The sequence below is a fragment of the Furipterus horrens genome, unplaced genomic scaffold (genome assembly GCF_987537825.1).
Source record: "Furipterus horrens unplaced genomic scaffold, mFurHor1.1.pri manual_scaffold_3, whole genome shotgun sequence".
NCBI lineage: Eukaryota > Metazoa > Chordata > Mammalia > Chiroptera > Furipteridae > Furipterus > Furipterus horrens.
Window position 1 is genome coordinate 147,733,314 of NW_028327173.1, and position 16,636 is coordinate 147,749,949.

Sequence of the window (16,636 nt, forward strand, 5' to 3'; positions counted from 1 at the left end):
CATGTACTCTAAAGCCTTTCTCCAAGTACCACCCAGTGCCCCCCATCAGTCCTTGTCAGGCACCCCGAGAGTGAGATACCTTCTCTGCATACTTTTCCCGCTTGCGCTTGCGCTCTTTGACTCGGTTGGTTTCCTCCTGCTGCCGTTTTTCTTCTTGCCGCAATCTTACTATCAAGAAAATAAAAAAAAGATCTGATGAAGTACCTGTGGCAATCACAATCCTCATTCTTCGAAATTACAGTGGCCATATCCCTTGATATCTGTATTCCAAATTAAGACTTCTATCTGTCCAAGGCAGATAACCTGTGGCTTTCTAACTTGGAGAACGACCTGAGTTCTTGGATTCTAAACAGTTTTTGGTTCAAACCATGATTTAGTTTAATTGTTATGGGATTTTTCTTGCCTACTCTTTTCCTTTTTTTCAGTCTTTCCATATCTCTGCATTGCACAGATCAAGTGAGGTTTTGAATCCCAAAATGTTTTTAGAAAGTGGTGGCAAATGTGAGCACACAAGAAGGGAGCTTCTTCATATTTTCTGATGGGTTGCTGTGAAAGTCCTCAGAGGTTCACAAGGGGAGCCTGAAACCCACTGTTCTCAAAAGCCAGAAATAAACAGAATGGTTTGTGTGCTACAGTAGTGTGTTTCCCCCTCTTCTCCATAAAAAAGAATTCTCTGGGCAGAACAAAGTAAATTTATTACTGTTGAGGAGTCTAGGAATATAGCCTTCCTGGTGCAAATTTGTTTGAAGTCATATTACTTAAAAAAAAAAGTGACCCTGGCTGGAGTGGCTCAGTGGATTGAGTGCTGGCCTGCGAACCAAAGGGTCACTGGTTCAATTCCAAGTTAGGGCACATGCCTGGGTTGCAGGCCAGGTCCCCAGTTGGGGGTGTGAGAGAGGCAACTACACACTGATGTTTCTCGCCCTCTCTCTCTACCCCTTTACCTCTCTCTCAAAATAAAGAAATAAAATATTTTTTAAAAATGTGAATTTTATCTTCTACTCTTAACATGTTTTTATTTTGGTTTTAATATAAAATAGTAACATAAAAATGTTTCTCCCCCAAAATACTTTTTGGCTTTGCTTACCCTTGGCACATAACCAAGGGCCTCTTCCTTTTCAGATGTGTGGGGCCAGAGAAACATTTTTTGGTAGGGAGAAGAGAGCATTAGTAAGAGGTTTAGAGTACATACATTTCTTCTCCAATTCTTCATCATCTAGAAGAAGACTAACCACCTCTTTGGGTTTCAAGGTATCTGGTTTGAAGTTTCCACCAGAAATCACCATCCGCTGAATCTACATAAAAGCAGATCAAAATGTCATAAGCAGGCATCCATTCCATTGTGGCAAATCTCCGAAAGAAAGATTTCTTATCCCTTGAATCTCTCTCTTCCAGTGAGGCCCCTGGATTCCCTATTTCTTTTTCATTCATCCAAGTAGTTCATCCAATTGTAACAGAAAGGACAGTAAGAACCTCTTTGCTTGGGCAACTAATAGCTAGAAGATCCAATAATACTAAATCAAGATAAAAAAAAAATTCCAAATAATAATTTCTTTGGAAATTAACAAATTTGGCATTCAATTTAGAGGCTGAGAGAACCAGGGGTGATAGCTCAAATATTATTCCTTCTTCCCTGAATGTGAAAGTTTGTCAAACATGACGGCCATGCTTAGTGTCATCTCCACATGAACAACAGCCAAACCTAAGAGGTAAACACCATTCTGGCAGAAAAGGAAGGAAGAATAGCCAGGGCAGTAGAGATCACTATTATATAGGACCTGATCTTTTGTTTCTTTTTCTTTCTCTGTTTTTTCTTTTTTTATGATTATATTTTCTATCCAGAAGAAATTTAGTCCTTTCAAAAGATGACCAAAGGGAAAGAATCTTAGTCTAGTCAACATGACTGGACATTCTATGTTATTCACCAGCACAGCACTTCTTTGCCTCGTGCTTACCTCACTCTTCTCCTTGGCTCTCTGTAGGATGCGCTCTTCAATGGTGCCTTTGCAGATGAGCCGGTACACGGTAACCTGCTTTGTCTGCCCCAAGCGGTGGGCTCTGTCCATGGCCTGCTGGTCCACAGTGGGGTTCCAGTCGCTATCATAAAAAATCACCTGCACAGGCAGGACAAGAATATAGCAAAGAGTGAGGCACTCTCAGAGCAAAACTAGGAATTCTGACAGCAACCTAGCCACTCATCTCTTTGCAATAGTTTGATGCCAAATTTTCTTCTATGAAGATGAGCAGATATGCATTTATAAAACCAGCCAGTCCTTTACTTGCCCTGGGCAAGAGATATACTCTGGACTTTCCTCCCCAGGATTTTCATTTAAAAAGAGGGAGCTGCCCTGGCTGGTGTGGCTCAGTGGATTGAGAGCCAGTTTATGAATGGAAAGGTCATGGGTTCAATTCCCAGTCAGGGCACATGCCTGGGTTGTGGGCTAGATCCCCAGTTGGGGGGGTGTGAGAGGCAACCGATGGATGTGTCTCTCATGCATTGATGTTTCTCTCCCTCTCTTTCTCTCTTCCTTCCCCTCTCTCTAAAAATAAATAAATAAATAAAAAGGGAGCAGCAATGATATTAATAGTTAACACTTAGTGCTTACTATTTGCTAGTCATTGTTCTAGGTGCTTTATGTGTATTCTTATGTGTATTCACGCACTTAAATCACATAATCACTATGATTTAGGTACTATTAAGACCCAGTTTTAGAGGTAAGGAAACTGAGATACAGAAAAATTAGATAAGTTACCCAAGATCACACAGCCTAAGTAAGCAGTGGGTCTGGGGTGTGAGGAAGGGGAAAGCATTCTCTTTCACGCTAGGCCTACCGTGTAAGGGATAGACACGGCTTTCCTGGCATTCTCAGGCTCTCACGAACAGGGTCATTTCTAATCCCTTGAATTGCAGGACAGAAATGTTTAAAGGTTCCTTGGAAGCTACTTCTAGTTTGCTAAACAACAAACACTAACAACAACAAAATGTACTGCCCCCTCCCTATCCCATAAGTGATCCTAAAACCAACAGGCTCCTGGGTCCTCAGCCCTGAGCCTACTGTCCAACACGGTGGACCCCTTGAAAGAAAGCCAGTTCAAAATGGCCCTCATCTCTCATGCACGCTCCCCTATATTTAGTCAAGCCACCATGTCCAGCCAGTGCTTCTTCAGAAATGAACCCATCCTTTCTCCAGTCTCCCTGTCCCTATCCTGGACTAGGTGCTTGCCACCTACGTCTGGGTCATTAATGCTATCAGACCAACTTACTAATGCTTCCTAGGTTTCAGGCTACTTTGGGTACCATTACAGACTACTCCCTCTCCACCAGCTATGCTATAACACATCACGTCCAAACTCCCCTTGATAATCAGGCCCTGCTATACTGAGGCAACTTCATTTCTACTTTTCCCTAACATAAACACACCCCTTCCCTTTCGTCAGACAGGTGTCTTCAATGTTCCTCATTTGTATTACACATTTTTTGGTACCACTTTTTGCTCAAGCTGTTTTTCTAACTTAGAATCCTTCATCTCCTCTCTATCGGTCCTTTAGATTCTGTTCAAGCTTCACCATATTCAGGAAGGCTTCCTTGATTTCCTGCCTATAACAATGTCTCCTTTTCCTATTCCTTGTGAATTTTTATTAGAAATAATAATGGCTAAAATCTGTTGACCACTTACAATGTGTCTGGCACTCATGTATGTACATATCTCATTAAATTTTCACACACAAAAAATCTATTTATTTCCTTCATCTTATGAATTAGAAAGAGACTGGCCTAGTGCTAAAAGTACCCCCCCCCCCCCCACCAACCTGCTCTATTAACAAACCTTGCATTGCCTATCTTGGTCCAAGTTTCCATTTAATCATTGATTATTTTCTGTTGTTGCCCAATTATTTCATGTATACTATTGAAACTATCTTCCCGTCTACAGTTATCAGAGAACAGAAAATATCCATCAGTGCAAATTAGAATCCCATAGATACTTGTTAGTTGATACTAGAACCTCTACGGAGATTGATCAAAACTAGATAGAACATTCCTGACTGATGTGGCTCAGTGGGATGAGTGCTGGCCTGTGAACTGAAAGGTCACCAGTTTGATTCTTGGTCAGGGCACATGCCTGGGTTGCAGGCCAGGTCCCCAGTTGGGGGCATGTGAGAGGCAACTGGTCGAGAGGCAACTGATGTTTTTCCCCCTCTCTTTCTTCCTCCTTTCCCCTCTAAAAATAAATAAAATCTAAAACAAACAAAAAAACCAAAAAACAAACAAACAAAAAAACCCCTAGAGAACCTAAAAATGGAAACTGAATAGTGATTTGTCTCTCTTGAAACTGTTTGTCTATGATGCTTTTCTCATTGGTTAACACTATTCCTAAGGAATTTGTTTACTTTTTCATTTAAAAATGGAGGCAACTTTTCTGCTATTTTTTGCAGAATTTAGACTTCAGGTGAAGATGAACAAAAAGGATCAGTGTTTATTTCCTTGTTTACCCCTAGCCCCCTAATCCTCACCTGAGGATATGTTTATTGATTTTAGAAAGAGGAAGGGGAAGATGGGGAGAGAGAGAGGGAGGGGGGAAGAAGGGGGTAAGAGGGGGAGAGGGGTTAGAGAGGGGGAGGAGGGGGAGAGAGAGAGAGATTGATTGGTTGTCTCCCATGTGTGCCCCAACCATGGATTGAACCCACAACCTAGGTATATGCCTTGACTGGGAATTGAACCCATACACAACTTTTTGGTATACAGGATGACGCTGCAACCAACTGAGCAATCTGGCCAGGGCAGCATTGGCATTTTCAATGCTCTTGTCTACTTATAAGAATGCCCACTGGTACTCCCTCTGTCTTGCTTCTATATAAGGTATAATCCCTCCATTTTAAGTATAGGTTGGAATTCTTGAGGATAAAATTACGAACTACCTGCTGAAGAAATATATCCTGTGAAAGCTTATTGTTAATCCACAGTATCCACAGACCTAGGATTTTGAAGTGCACAACACTTGTCAGTTGTAGAGGAGCACAGCAAACCTGACCACAGGGCATTTTAGAGCTTCAACAAGACAGGCAAAATTCTAGAAAATCTAGTTTAAACTTTCAAGAAGAAGAGAAGAGAAGACTGAGCTAATGAAAAGGAAACCACCAACTGGATTACTAGGGGGAAACATTACTTGCTTAACATACCTAAAATGACTACATATGTGGAAAATGAGAGCTGATGTCACACTCAAAACATCGAACTTTTGGTGTTCCAAGCCTGAGGCAATGGTTCAGCATGAATTCATAATGGGAGTTCTATAAATCATTTCACAGGTGCTTCCTTAACGTTCACACTTTTTCCTGGAAGTCTCAGTGGCAACCAAACCTGATTCAACTTAGGTTCTTTTGAGCTCATAAACAGTAAAAAGATTAAAGCCTAAGGTGATAGGTTTGTAATTTAACTTCACCACCCCCCCCACTACCAAATTTAGTGGCTATTTATCATTTGAATGGATTCAAAGAGGTGAGGAATTTTGGGAGGAAGAGAGAATAAAATAAGATTTTATTTAGAAAACTACTTGCCCAGGGGAAAAATATGAAATATGTATAAGTTAATAAGTTGAAAGAAGGATGAGAAATAAGAACCAAGCTGAATGTATGGTTATTATCTCCTCTGACAATAAAATGAACACTGAATCAACCATGACATGAACTTGGAGTGTGGGTGGGGAATCAAGGACAGTCACAGTGGGACTAGAAGACACCTGTATATGGTAATCAGGTTTGTGGAATGCAGTGAGACATTCTAGAGAAAACAAATAACAACAAAAAGGATTAGAACTGTCTTAATTAGGAAAGATTAAAGCAAGTCAATCCACAAAGCGTGGCCCAGCAATGACTAAGGGGAAATATATTAATAGTCAGCATGTTCATGAAGTCGTAAACACCACACTGGACAGGAGTGACAGAGGGAGGTGAGATGAGGTGAGGTGGGGGCACTTAGCTATATAGGTCAACGAGAAGTAGTTTCAGGGGAGGAGGAACTGAAATGGAAAACAGGAAAATTTCAAAAGAAACAAAACAGAACAAAACAAAACAAAAATGGAGCAATACTTGGAGGGTGGAACGCTTTCCCCGACCAAGAGAAGGGATGGAAGCTCAGTCCCTTGGGAGGGCTGAAAGCTGTTCCATGTTGTCTCACAGGACAAAGGACTTCTCACATTGCTACCAAGGGACAAAAGCTCCCCATTCTCTCTCTACATGTAAGCATTTAAAACAGATCTTACATCCAATAAAACAGTGCAGATTATAACAACTCCTCACTAAACAAAGTCAAATGCAAAGAGATCCTTCCTTCTGGAAGAATACACAAAGAACAAGGGGCAGCTGTCATTAATCACATGCTAAAATCATGTTTTTACTAACACAGTGGGCCAGAGTCCCACTGTTTATAAATACATGTTTATATATGCATTCTCAATCATGAGAGATTGAGTTTTTACTGACATTTTAGGTTGACTAACCTCTTCCTTGTCCATAAATGGGTCTGGGGATCTTCCAAAGCTAAATAAATCTTAGGACAAAGGAAAAATGCCAGGCAAGCAGTTGAACCTATTGTTTTCCTAATAATATACACACAGAGACCATAACCTGACTTCACACAAAGCATAACCTAGAAATTCATTTCAATCCGTGGTCTTATTTTTTCTGAGTATTCCAGAAGGTTTTAATTTACAAGTGAATCCCCAAGCCCTCCTTTCAAAATTAAATGTAAATTATTTTGGAATTGGGAACTCAGAATATTCAGAGCCTCTCTTTAGCCCCCCAGGATGAAAAGGGAATGCCTATTTCTACTCTTCCAGCTATGAGTTAGGTACCTACTTTGGTTCTTTGCGGCTGGCAGGAGCCCTTACCCCCAACAAAGCAAACTATGTGAACACTGGAAGCAGGATGCAGGTCTCCGCAAACCCCCCTGCCCCAAAATCTGCTTATTTTTCAATCATTCAATTGAACGACTAGGGGAACTATTCCTTAAGAAACTACAGACCAAATCTGAGACAGGCATTTTGAACAAATAAACTTATCCAGCCCCATGGCCTTAAATGATCATCTCTGACCTGATGATTCCAAAATACACCTTCAGTCGCAATCTTTCTCCTGAACTCCAGACCCTGTTGCCAGGGTGACACTGCCGCTTAGTGTCTGCTAAGAATCTTGGACTTAAGCCACCCTAAACCAAACTTCTCAGTCTCCCAATCAATCTGTCCCCTCATCCATATGCCCCTTAAGCAGCAACTGGTATCTCCACCATTCCAGTTGTTCAGGTCCAACGGATTGGACTTCTCCCTCACACCTCCTGCATGTCCCACATCCAATCTAGCAGCAAATTCCATTGGCTGTGCCTTTAAAATAAATGCAGATTCCAATTATTTTTCACCACCTTCACTGCTCTAATCCTTGTGTCTAACTTCTAACTGAACTTCTTGCTTCTGCTTTTCTCCCTATAGTTCTCCCCACCTCTGCCCCATCCCCAAGCCAGACGGAGACATCGAAAACTCAAGCCAAATCATGGTACGTCTCTGATCTCATTCTTCCAGTGGCCTCCCATCTCAAAACCCCTGCCATGGCCTGCTAAGCCCTACTCGATCCGCTTCGGCAACACTCATCTCACACCACTCTCTCCTCATTCATTCTGTTCCACCCACACAGGGCTGCTTGCTGCTGCTTGATTATGCCAAGCATGTTCTCACCTCAGGGCTTTGCATTTATCTTCTCTGCCTGGAATGCTCTTCTTTCTGCCAGATATATACTTGGCTCACTTCCTCGCTTTCTTCAGATCTTGGCTCAAATGTCATCTTATCAGAGGAGCTTTACCAGCCCATATAACACAACAACCCCTGATCCAAAACGGGGTTTTAAAATTTACCAGGTGGAAGAAGAATGATCTATTTTGAGGGAACAGTTTATGCATGCAACAGTATGATACAGGATGGTATTCAGGAAAACTAAAGTCAATCATTATTTCTGAACAAACTTTATTTTTTAAAAAATATTTTACTTATTTTTAGAAAGAGAGGAAGGGAGGGAGAAAAAGAGGGAGAGAAACATCAGTGTGCCAGAGAAACATTGATTGGTTGTCTCTTGCACACCACCAACTGGGGAACTGGCCTGCAACCCAGGTGTGTGCCCTGACCAGGGTTCAAACTGGCAACCTTTTGGTTTGCAGGCTGGTGCTCAGTCCACTGAGCCACACCAGCCAGGGCTGTAACATAAATTTTAGAAGGGGAAGTAGTCTGGCAATTAGGCTGGAAAAGGAGATAAAGGCCACAAAACGAAGGGCCTTGTATGCCATGTAAAGAAGCTTATACTTTATCTTGTAGATGATGGAGATTCCCTGAAGAGTTGTAAGCAAGGGAGTGGCATGATTAGTAAGGAAGGGTATAAGCAGTAGGTATGGAGCTGAGGGCTAAGGACTGGAGTCCAAAAGGTTGGCTAGGAGAAAGCGATGAATCTTGTACTCACATTGGAAGTATGACTAAGTTGGAACTGTATGAAATGCTCACAGAGAAACAACAGGCAGAGAGAAAGCCAAGTTTCTGCTCTCTGATATGGCACCAATTAAGCCACCACACCAGAAAACCTGTAAAAACAGCACCTACCTACCACCTTAAGATGACTGAGGCTGATGATGTGCATGTAAGATATAGTATCTCCCTAGCAAGGCCCCAGTGGTCCTCAGGCTCTGCAGTCCTGTCCCAACCTGGTTAACTGGCTGAAGAGGTTTAAATGCCAAGGAAGGTATATCTGAGTCCTATTATTGGTATCACAGAATGTTTTCATTCTTGAAAGGAAGCAATTCTACGGCATGGAGAATCAGGAGAAAGGGTGGACACAGCCTAGGACTGGAGACAGGGGAATACAGGATCCAGTTCCAGCTCTGCTATTGAGAGTCTATTCAAGCCTCTCCACCCTTGTACTTCAGTTTGCATCCTCCTATTTGTGGGAATTCTGATGCTCTGTATTTCACAGAGAAGCACCACAAAAGCCACATAACATGACCTTTTTAGAGGCATGCCTTCTGCAAAACAATTTTGCATTTATACATTTTTATGTCTCAAGATGACCGAAATTGTGAGTAAATATATTTGAATCTTGCCCTGACTGGTGTGGCTCTATAGCTTGGGCATCATCTCGCAAACTGAAAAGTCATAGGTTCGATTCCCAGTCAGGGTACATGGCTGGGTTGTGGGCCAGGTCCTCAGTTGGTTGCAAGAGGCAACGAATTGAGGTTTCTCTTTCTCTCTCTTTCTCCCTCCCTTCCCGTCTCTCTAAAAGCAAACAAACAAACAAACATTTGAATCTGGGAATAATTCTGAAACTCAAAAGGAATGTTCTTTTCTTCTCCCTTTCGGATGTTAAAGTACTCCTCCCGAGAAGACTGGGTATAAAAGAATAGATCATTTGATGAAATGTCTTTTTTATTTTATTTTTTAAACTACCAATTTCATTGCTTTCTAACCCCCTTTTGAAGTTTGGGATAAAAAATATGAATTTTTCCTATGATGAAATAATACATAAAAGTAATAAAACAATCCTTCCTGATTTGGTCTTATAGCTCCTGATTGTACTGATCTTTTTTTAAGTGTTTACTCACTGATATACTCCAGTTGTTTACAATAGTATAAGATACATAGTAGACATTCACCAAATATTTGTTGAATGAATGTATAAGAAATTTATTCGAACAGAATGGATAGAAAAGTCCAAAGGAAAGCTAAAATGTTTCAGTTCCAGATACAGTATGACCAGTGTTGCTAACATAACTGAAGGCAAAGAAATAAAAAGTTTGTGACACAAAGCAAAGGGTAATACCAATCAAACAACGTATTTATAGAAAACCTGCACGTCCGGTGTACTGTGCTCTCATGACTTACTGTATCTGCAGCAGTGAGATTGATCCCCAGTCCTCCAGCACGTGTGCTTAGCAGGAACACGAAAATGTCATTCCTGCAGAAGAGGGAGGGGTATGTTTAGAGGAAAAACTGAGAAAGAAAAAAGGCATGTGGCATAAGAGAGGAATCTCTGAATACAGACTGAAGACATAACAACATCTAGGGCTAGAAAGTTTTGGTTACCCAGGCCTGACCTAATGCTTCTTTGACACATTGTACAAAAAGGTGCTCTGTTGCTATGATCAAACCATGGTTATCATGTTTCAAATTGCAGATATACTTTCACTGCCCACTAATAGGAACTGGTAGGTAATATAATTATAAACACATAGCAAATATAACAGAAAAGTATGTTATCATGGAAGTAGAGGCCTTTCTTTAAATGTAATAGTAGTATTTTAACAAGTCACAACATTCATAGTTCATACAGAGGAGACAAATCAGTTATTTCCTGGTGTTTCCCACAGGAATCATAACTTCCAGTAATTTGAGTACTAATTATAATTCCAAAGCACTCATTTTCAGAGGAAAAAAGTCAGTCCCGGAAAAATGACCCAAACTCCCAGCACTAAGATTCAGGTCACTACTTCCATGTACATTTTAAGTTGAACTTAGGATCAATCTACGAAGACAGACTGCAATTAAAGTACTTTCTGATGAATGCCAACACAGTCCTTACACAGAAACTATTAGATGTAGTTTTCCGTTTCCATGCACATTAAATGTACTCCTAAAAATTTATTTATTTATTTTTAGAGAGAAGGGAAGGAAGGGAGAAAGAGAGGAAGATAAACATCAATATGTGGTTGCTTCTTGTGTGCCCCCAACTAGGGATCTGGCTCACAATCCAGGCATGTGCCCTGACTGGGAATTGAACTGGTGAACGTTTGGCTCGCAGGTCAGCACCCAATTCACTGAGCCACACCAGCCAGGGCTACATGTCCTTTTAAAGAAACTTAGAATTACAAATAAAACAGTAGGTGCCACTGTCATTCATTCAGGGGACAAATATTTACTAAATATTTTCTAGGAACAAGGCCATGCCAAATCACAAAAAGCAGGCTTTCACTATAAGATTTATCTATGTACACATATACAATTAGGGGCTCAGTTTGAACCTAGTTCTTGCAGATAACACAAACATATTTTTAAGATTACCTTGTATTTTCACATCCCTGCCACCTGATGTTATTTTCTAGAACATTTCTAAGGGACTGCGTTATATTGGTGAGCAAACCTTATCATCCTCTGAATAAAGGTGTTAATCCCTTTTCTTCATGACTACAATGAGAACTACAACTGGAAATTCATTTAGATTGGTGCTATTCAAATTGCAGGTCATACCTATCATTGGGCATGAAATCAATTTGGTGGATCTGGACCAATAAAGGAGTAATTTAAAGAAAGAAATGGAACAGATTAGGAAATACAATACATCATCACAGGTCATAAGGAAAACTATTGTTTTGTGAAATTTCAGGTATGGTACCATATCCCAATTTAAAATGAATTTTATTCTTTGAATTCAAGTAAAAAAAAAAATATGGAAACACACTGACGTCAGAATGTGTTCATCCTGATGCTGTTCTTCCCTGAGAAAGTCACTTGACTGCTGAAGGTGTATTTACAGCTGAAGTGACTAACTGATGACATATCAACAGCCAACATGAATATCAGAGAAGAAGTTATTTTGAAATAAGCTTCCTGGTTATTCATTAAGCTAGATAGGTCCTAGTAGAAAGCTCTCCATTATTTGCATTCAACTGAACACAACTTTCCTAGAGGCATGCATGGATAACAGTATGTTTGGAGGCCTCTTGTAGGGCATGATTCCAAAAGCAGTGTACTGTTACAAAAGTTCTACTAGTTTATCCTTGAATTTTATCATGAAGTTTAATACTTCATAATTTTATTTATATAATTTATAAGATGTTATTCTCTTATGATTATGTCATACAGGGCAAGCCAAAAAGTTAAAAGGCATTGTCAGTTCATAAACACATTTCCCACAGATACGGGATGATGTAAATGGAAGCTTGATACCTCACAGACCATGGAAGAACACTTAACCACAGTAAGTCTTCAAATAAAAATTGAGCTTTCTAGATTGTACTAATCTCTTGGCCCTGCCTGACAAGGTTGCTCTTCCCCATACATCTTTCTCTCCTTCTTTGGTGGGTACAGAGGTGGGGTCAATGGTCTGAGGCTTCTCTCCAAAACTTGTGTGAGAGCTGATTGGAGTCACCCAATGGTAGAACTTTTTTGGTAATTCTGAGAGAAGTCCAGAGCCTGAGCTTAAGTGAACGATGGGGAACAGGGGTGAGGCAGGCAGGGAGGGAGGTAGATGATAGTTGTTGGTAACTATAATAAAACATTTCCATAACCTGGACAGTCAGAGAGATAAAGACTCCAGATGTGGTAATCACTTAAAAACAGGGGCTATACTTAACAACAACAACAACAACAACAACAACAACAAACCACTAGTGAAAGGAATCTAGGTAAAAATAAATTAGCAAAATTTAAGGCAACATGGTGGTTTGGGTGCCCTCTAGGGGGCTGAAAAGGAATCTCAACTCAGGGTCTGCGATGGAACAGGCCTTGGAGACCAGGCTTCCTTCCAGGTTGTCTATGAAATCATATAGTGAAGGCATGCCTGGGTCACGCTCTCAATTCTTTGCACCAAAATATCCAAATAGTGCTGAGCATGTAGCTGACTGCAGTAAATAAAGACTTGCTGAGCCAGAATAAAAGATAACACGAGCTCTGAAACACTTACAAATAAAGAAAAATCCACAGTACATTCCCTTTTACTCATGTTTCCCAAAGGCCCAGCCTGAGTGGTCAGAAAACTGGGGGGGATCTATTTGGTAAATGTCATGGGGTAGGAAGAAGTGAAGCCAAGGCCGAGGCGCCCAGAGCAAAGACCTTGTGAATGGCTTCTAGGATCACACACTGGTCACATGTTCTGAATGTTGCCCAGTCAGGACATCCTGGCCAAACAGTCTTTAGTCTCAGCCAGACTCTTTCCTGGAAGGATCCCTCATAAATAAATCTTGTATGAAGGGAATGTAAATGGTTTTTTATAGGAGTGCTTGTTTACTCTGGCTGACCTTTGAGCCACAGGGCTTTCCAGATGAAACTACAATTTTTTTTAATGTCCTTTCAATAATAAAAATATTTGGCATGCCATGCTTTTTTGTTTTCAAAAACACCTGTCTATTTCTCTCTACTGGCCTACTCCAGCCACTCAAATTTCTAAGTTGAGAACTTTTTCCCCCATTTGGAGGGTTCTGCCTGATAAGCTTCTGGTCAGCATAGGCACAGTTCATTTCTATATGTGAGACGTAGGAGATTATTTTTTAGCCATAATCCCAACTCTAATCATCTAGCTCGTAATGTATGCAGGGAAGGAGATGTTTGTCTATTGTTTCAGTGTGCCTCATGTTAGATGCAGGGTGTTAAAGTAATGGTTATTCAAATGCTGACTAAAAAGACTCACTGCTCCCTAAAAATTCTCAGCTGTAGGGTTTGGAAGCTCAAGTAAGGTTTTCCAGAAAAGCTGTGCAAAGTAAGATATTTACTAAGTAAATAATAGTTTAATTTAATGAGCTAAGAGCTAAGCTTTTCAAAACTATTGTGTGCTATTGGAATTGCCCAAATAATTGCTTCACAAGTTAAATAAAAGATTTTAGGAACCATTAATTAGATACATCTACTGATTTTTTTTTTCCCCACTAAAAAGGTCATTAAAATATACTGAGCTCTGGGTTTCACAGTCCAGTTCCCTGGGAATTGGGTCAGCTAGAAGAATAACTGTAGCACTACAACTCAGAAACCCAGATCATTAGAAGCCAAGATATGGTGACAAAGATTTATAAACAAAAATATTCACTCACCATTTTTAACAATTATAGTACCCCCAGTGTAATGGCATAATGGTCATTAAAAATAATGATTACAAAGACTTTATGAAAATGTTTGTAATAAAGTAAGTAGAAGAAATTAGAACACACAATCTTATCTAACATGGTGTCAACATGTAACTATAACCACACACATACATTAAAGATTAGAGGAATATTTGAAAATGTTAACAGTAATGGGATTGTGGGTGATTTCTTTTTCTTCATTAAATATTTCTCAAACTGTCCTCAACAGGCATTTTATTATAACATATAACAATGCCAACTGTTACTGGAAAAAAATAGCTTTGATGTTAACGAGATCCTCAACTGTATAGTATTAAACATATTAGTGAAAAATAAACACAAACAGTAGTAGGTGAAATACCCAGTACTTAATGGTGTTTCTTCTAACACACAACTCATGCCACCTCATACCAGTATGCCCACAGCAGAGGTGCTATCATGCCTGGAGAAATTAAAGGCACCTTGGGGAAAACACAGTCTGTAGATCTTGTACAAAAGATTCTTGTCTGTTGGAGCTCTTAGGTTGGAGTAGATAAGAACAAAGTAAAAGATGTTTCATCTGATTTCAGAATCATGAAAAGATGAAGATCAGCTGGTAAAATTTTTTGCAGAGGGCATAACAAATGTGGTAGGGCAGGGAGGTACTACTATGCTTATTATATATGGCTTAAATAATCAATGTAAAAATCTGCTGATAGCTTCTGCTAGGTGAGAAGCTAGGTTAGGCCACATACACAGTCGCTCCAACGTAACAAAACAAAATAGGTCCAAAGCAGATCTTCCCCTCCATTGTTTGTAAAAAAGCCGACCTGAATTCAGATGTATAGTTTCAACTCAGAAGCTGAATATACACTGTAAGCCAAATTGTCAGGATATATCTCCTTATCTGTGCTCTATTGTAAAGGATCGTGCAATAGCAAAAACTCAATCAGAGGACATTCTTTGTTGAACTATGGATTTGTTTCACGCTAAATTTGAAGTAAACCATGTATTAAAACAGAACGAAATAAAAACAATTGTAACCTAAATACAAATGGCTATGTGCTTAATTTCCTTCCAAAGAACTCAAAAGTTAACTATTAACAGTCTACACAATTAAAAGTCCAGAAATTCAGAATGTTTTGACTTACAGAACACTGAGATCTACTCTATTCCTTAGGTTCTCCAGGTTTAAGAAGGAAAATTAAGGGTGGAGTTCAGCAGACCTGTCACTAGCAGAGCTTGGCTTTCTCCTTGGAGAGAGCAGTAACCAGACTCTGCTTATTATAGGGAGAACCTGCACTTAGGATAATCATGACTCTGTAAGCCATCAGCATCCAGCAGGCAGTATTTGAAATTTTATAGGCTCATTATCAGGTAGGAGAAGCACTGAAACTGAGAGCTGCCAGTTGAGTAAGATTGCACACTACTGCAGGCTGTCATACTGTGCTGTACGAAAATGCTAGAAGGAAAGCAGGAAAAAGGACGATGTTTAGGAAAAAAATAAAAGAACTCATAAGAAGTGAAACAGATAAGCAAAAACAAACTAAAATCAACTATAAGTTAACACCCAGAGATTTCCACTGTTAACATTTAGGAATACAGCTTAGTGGATTTTTTCCTACATACATATTATCTACATAAGGAGGGTCTTTGTTCATATTCAGAAATCATTTCCTTTATTGCCCAAAGAAAAAGGCACTGATTAGGTAAGAAAGCAGATTTCAAACACAAAAATTACCAAGTATTCATTTTTCTCTCTCTCATAGACACACAGATCTGAACTGCTACGAGCAGAGTTAGCTACCTCTTAAGATGGCAGGAACAATTATAATCACTTAATCTGAGATGTGTTGGTGTTTCTTTTAAACTTCATCATCTCAGTGTATGAGGGAAGTACAGACTTGACTGCATGTAATATGTTCTGTAAATGTTGTACTGTTTACCTGCAAATAAACTGTGGTAGCAAACACCTCCCCAAAAAACCAACAAACACAAAGAACTTCATCTCAAGCACTAGAGGAAAACCAAAGAGGATTTTTGTAATTCCTAATAAAATTACCTGTTCTGAAAATCAGCAACCATGTCCCGCCTCTCTGAGATCTTGGATGAGCCATCAAGCCTCATATAGGTGTGTTTCCTGTAAACCATATATTCCTGCCAATCAAGAGTAAATATATATAAATCAGTCTGATGCAAATTCCAATTCACACAACCATGTACCCACCTTCTACTTCATCCATACTGGGGCCAAGTCTTTATATCCAGAATGAGGAGAAAGCAATCTCAAAAATATAGGAATTTATTTGTGGATGAGTTTACTCGTCGTCGGCAGCCGTCCGTCTCGAGAGACGATGGTGTAGCTTCTTAAGAGTCTATCTGCACCGCCGAGAATGGCTGTGCAGTCCGACTCGGGAGTGACATGGTATCTGTCTCCTCCCGTGTTGAATCGACATCTTGTGATGACGCTGAAGCTACAGAGCCTGGGCAGGGTAATATGGAGGGTCTGCTGTTGCCCATGCAGCAGACCCCCCCCTCTCTTCGCAGCTGAAGGGTCCAAGGGAAAGACGGAGTCGATACAGCTTGGGTTCAGGTGCGCCGCAGGAGTTGCCGGTGTTGACTACAACGTCAAACCGCCTTAGGGACTCCGGCTCCGGATTTTCTGTCGGGGTTTACTCCCTTAGCCTTTCCCCTGAAGAGGTATGCCGCAAGGCAGCGGAGGTTTTTTGGAGTCAGAGTTTTCCTTCTCTGAGTTTACTACAAGTGAGTAAAAATAGAGGGTAAAGTGAAGACTACCAC

General features: G+C 40.3%; 1 protein-coding gene across 2 annotated transcripts in view; it reads right to left on the minus strand.

The window, feature by feature from the left end:
- The window catches only part of INO80 (INO80 complex ATPase subunit), a 131,703-nt gene that overhangs the window by 6,528 nt on the left and 108,539 nt on the right, over window positions 1-16,636 (minus strand). For both annotated transcript variants that reach the window (XM_090270437.1, XM_090270436.1), the window contains exons 28-32: window positions 15,900-15,994; window positions 9,909-9,981; window positions 1,956-2,114; window positions 1,193-1,295; window positions 80-168 (exon numbers count right to left, since the gene is read on the minus strand). In XM_090270437.1, coding sequence (XP_090126563.1) covers window positions 80-168; window positions 1,193-1,295; window positions 1,956-2,114; window positions 9,909-9,981; window positions 15,900-15,994 — 519 coding nt within the window. The remainder of the gene's footprint in view (window positions 1-79; window positions 169-1,192; window positions 1,296-1,955; window positions 2,115-9,908; window positions 9,982-15,899; window positions 15,995-16,636) is intronic.